This window comes from Hipposideros armiger, unplaced genomic scaffold, assembly GCF_001890085.2.
Source record: "Hipposideros armiger isolate ML-2016 unplaced genomic scaffold, ASM189008v1 scaffold_687, whole genome shotgun sequence".
Lineage (NCBI taxonomy): Eukaryota > Metazoa > Chordata > Mammalia > Chiroptera > Hipposideridae > Hipposideros > Hipposideros armiger.
In genome coordinates this window covers 523975-527828 of record NW_017732037.1, presented here as the reverse complement: position 1 = coordinate 527828, position 3854 = coordinate 523975, and the positions used below count along the sequence as shown (strand labels likewise).

The 3854-nt window shown below is 51.9% G+C and overlaps 1 protein-coding gene across 1 annotated transcript in view; it reads right to left on the bottom strand.

Annotated features, from left to right (window-relative positions):
* TNXB (tenascin XB) overlaps positions 1 to 3854 on the bottom strand; it is a 70212-nt gene that overhangs the window by 24164 nt on the left and 42194 nt on the right. Inside the window, 3 exon segments of the mRNA XM_019626683.1 lie at positions 247 to 579; positions 1936 to 2232; positions 3716 to 3848. Coding sequence (XP_019482228.1) covers positions 247 to 579; positions 1936 to 2232; positions 3716 to 3848 — 763 coding nt within the window.

Here is a 3854-nt window from a genome sequence, read left to right as displayed (position 1 = left end):
TGCCACCTCACAAACATGCCCAGAGCCTCACGGTCAGCTGTGGTGGACTCAGGGCAGCCACCAGCACAACTCACGGAGGCCCTGCTCTGCCCAGGGGGCCTGCTGGTCCTCGGGGATCACAGGGGGGAGGCACAAAGGGCACCATGGCTCAGCCTCCAGCAGAGGGGCCCCTGCACCCCACTCCCCCATCACACAGAGTGTGATCCTCCTTAGGCTCCCACCCTGGGGCTGCCACCGTCCTCTCACCTGTCACCCCGAAGGCAGACACGGGGCCCTGGCGCTGGTCACCATGAAAGCCATACAGGTTCATCTTGTACTTGTGATCAGGCTCCAGGCCCGAGATGGTGACCTCGTCCTGATGTCCCGGCACCCGCACCACCTTGGGCTGCTCGCCCCCATTCTTGTACTGAACCAGGAAGTGGTCAAACTGTCCCTCGGGGACAGTCCAGGAGAGGCGCAGGGAGTCGGGGGTGGTGTCAGTCACTGCCAGCTCCCCCAGGCGCGGCTTGATGGGAGGCTGGGGCGTCATGGTGGGCAGGTCTGTTGGGGTTGGGGTCACTTCTTGGTCCTTTCCCGAGGCTAGATCAGGAGATAAAGAATGTGTGGACATGCCTGGGTATCTCCCAGACACACCAGTGCCCCGAGATGGATTCCGGTGCCCCGGGATTAAGACATCATTTCCCTGGTTTGAATCCTCACCCACCAGGGGACAGGGCACACACTTGTGGTGACATCATGATGGTAGCTGGGTCCCCGATGACACTGAAGGTGTGCATGCATGAACCCTTGGGGGCTGTAGAACAAATCCGTCCAGTGGGACAGAACTAACAGCACCAAGCGTTAACACACATCACATCAGGAGGTACATTTCCTCAGGTTTGGGAATTCCATTTCATGAGTGTTTTCCTTTCGCACCTCCTCTGGTTTAGAAGACTGCTCTGAGCATATTTAGAAACCAGTTAAGATTTCTCAGTTGAGAGCAAAGAGATGAGAATACATGAGACCCGCTTTGCAGTCAGGCCACTTTCAGACTGGTAATAGTTCTCCACTCACTTACACGGCAGAGATGACCCATTGGGCCCTGTGACAGACCCATTTGCCATCAGTGGGATCATGTGCTTTGGTCTCAATGATTTCTTTCATCTTTTCTGTCCATTGTAGGGTTTTATTCTGCCTTAATAGCTGAATTACAAAATCAACATGCTCGTATGTCTGCTGTTTGGGAACTGGGCCTGAAGCATCTCTGGGGTAATAGCTGCAACACACCGTTTACAAAGCGACGCACCTCCATATTCGGGAGAAATGAATGAGGGAAAGCGCCTTGTCAAGTTTCGAATATGTCTGATATTAACTACTCATCTAATAGTATCCATGCCAGCAGGATTCACTGTTGATTTAGCACAAATGGGTCTCAATTTGGCGGCTGGAGAGCATGACCAATTTTTCCCACTGAAATTAATGGTAATGAGGAAAAGTCACTCTAAGGGTTTTCAGGAAACAATTACTTTCCTCAGAAGGGGAAACCTGTAGTTACCATTCATTGTGTGTGAGCCGAGGCACACGCATGTGCACCCTGCCAGACAGGAGTGGCTATTCTGTCTTTATAGAGGAGGAAAGGGAGGCACAGAGAAACCTCTGATTCTCTTGAGGTCACACAGCTCGAATGGGCCAGGCTAGGGTTGACCTGATGTCTGCCTGAGTCTGTGTTATTTCCCTAGTGCCCTGCCTCTTCAAGTATCCAAAGAGCACACATGGAAAGGGTGCGACAGCTGGGTAAACCCCAAAGGCTCGCAGTGACAACACAATCAGAAATGGACCCAGGAGCTCAGGAGGCTCAACCTCAGGAACAATGGAACAAAAACGCCTTAATACGGACAGTAAAAAGGAAACTGAGTCCAGCTCAGGGCAGGGCCCAGTGTCCAATGGCACACTCACCAGTGAAACCGATGGTGGAGATGGGGCCCTGGCGCTGGCCGGCATGGAAGCCGTACAGGTTCATCTTGTACTTGTGGTCTGGTTCCAAGCCCGAGATGGTGACCTCGTCCTGGTGTCCTGGCACCCGCACCACCTTGGGCTGCCCGTCCCCGTTCTTGTACTGAACCAGGAAGTGGTCAAACTGTCCCTCGGGGACGGTCCAGGAGAGGCGCAGGGAGTCCGGGCTGGCATCTGTCACAGTCAGCTCTCCCAGCTGTGGCTTCAGAGCGGGGCTGGCAGGGGACTCCTCTTCAGGGGCTGAGAAGAGACGCAAACAGAAGCTTTCCTGTTGCTGGAAGGAGTTGCCAAGACCCCAGCTCTCCTGGATTCAGGCCAGAAGCAGGGCTAGCTCTGGGCCTAATTTAAGATCCATTTCTGGTTATGACCATCAAAGTCCTTCTGCGGCCTCCTTATGGTTCATCTACGGTGCCAGCCTCTTGCCTCGGAGCCTTTGCACTGACTGTTCCCTCTGCCTGCATGCTCTTCCTTCAGGTGCTACCTTTGAGTCTTAGTTCAACTGTCACCTTCTCTCTGATGCCTTCCCTGAACGCCTGTCTAAAATTCCAATTCGCCCAAGTACAATCTATCCTCCTTATTTAGACCAAATTCCAGCAACAAATTGCAAAACAATAATTATGAAACGATCAGGATATTGTAGCACTACCCGGAAACCTTAGGAACCTTAGGACATTGAGGAATGACTGTTCATTTGAAAGGTATAATAATTATGATAGACTTTTTTTTTTTTTTTTAGCTGAGCCATCCTGCTACCTGTTGGCAGCTCAGCAGCAGCCCAGCTCAGGCCGGGAATCGAACCGGCGACCCTGTTGCTCAGAGCTCGGATATGGTGACTTTTAAATAGTCTTTTTAAAGAGAGGAATACACTTAAATATGTAGTGATGGAGTGTTGAGTGTCTGGGATGAGTTTAAGATATTGCAGTGGTCTATCCACACACAGAATACATGATTTGGCTATAAAGGAATGAGTACTACTCCATGCTACAACATGGATGAATCTCTAAAACGTGCCCGGTGTAAGAAGCCAGGCACAAAACATTCCATTTATACGGTATGTCCAGAAACGGCAGATTACAGAGACAGAAAAGTATACTTGGGGGGTGGGGCTGGGCATTGAAGAGGGTCTGGACATGAGGTTTCTTCCTGGGTGGTGAAAAAACAAGGTAATTGGTGAAGGGTGCACAACTCTGTTAAATACACTGAAAATCGACACCAGGTGCATTTAATGGTCTGTCAATTATATACTCCAGTAAAGCTGCTTATAAAGAGCACAGTCTGTGGGGAGAGGGCAGGCAGGGAGTGGGTGAGGGTGAGCCACACATCCCACAGGCCCTGACATTTGGTGGGAATGGTCGACAGATACAGGGGAGTTCATTATATTATTCTTTCTCTTTGTAAATATGTTTGAAGTTTTACATAATAAGTATTTGTTGAATGCATTAATATTTCAAGGCATATGTGCCAACCCACAAAACGGGCTCTATCCAGAGCTCCCAGGCAAAGCACAGAGGGTTACTGCCCTGAAGGCCTCACGCCTAGGCCTCCCTGAGACAGGCGGCCCTGCCCTGACCTACTCCTCCTGCCCGGCACGCCCATCACAGCTGCTAAGAGGACAATGGGGTTCAGAGGCTGAGGCTTTAGGATATCCAGGAGAGGAGACGAGAGACTCCATTAATGGGAACTTTCTCGAGCCCAATCCTGGGACCCTTTAGCCCTCACTCACCGGTCACGCCCACGGTGGACACGGGCCCCTCGCGCTGTCCCCCATGCAGGCCATACAGGTGCATCTTGTACTTGCGCCCCGGCTCCAGGCCCCGCACGGTGACTTCCCTCTCCTCGCCCCCGACGCGCACCACCTGGGG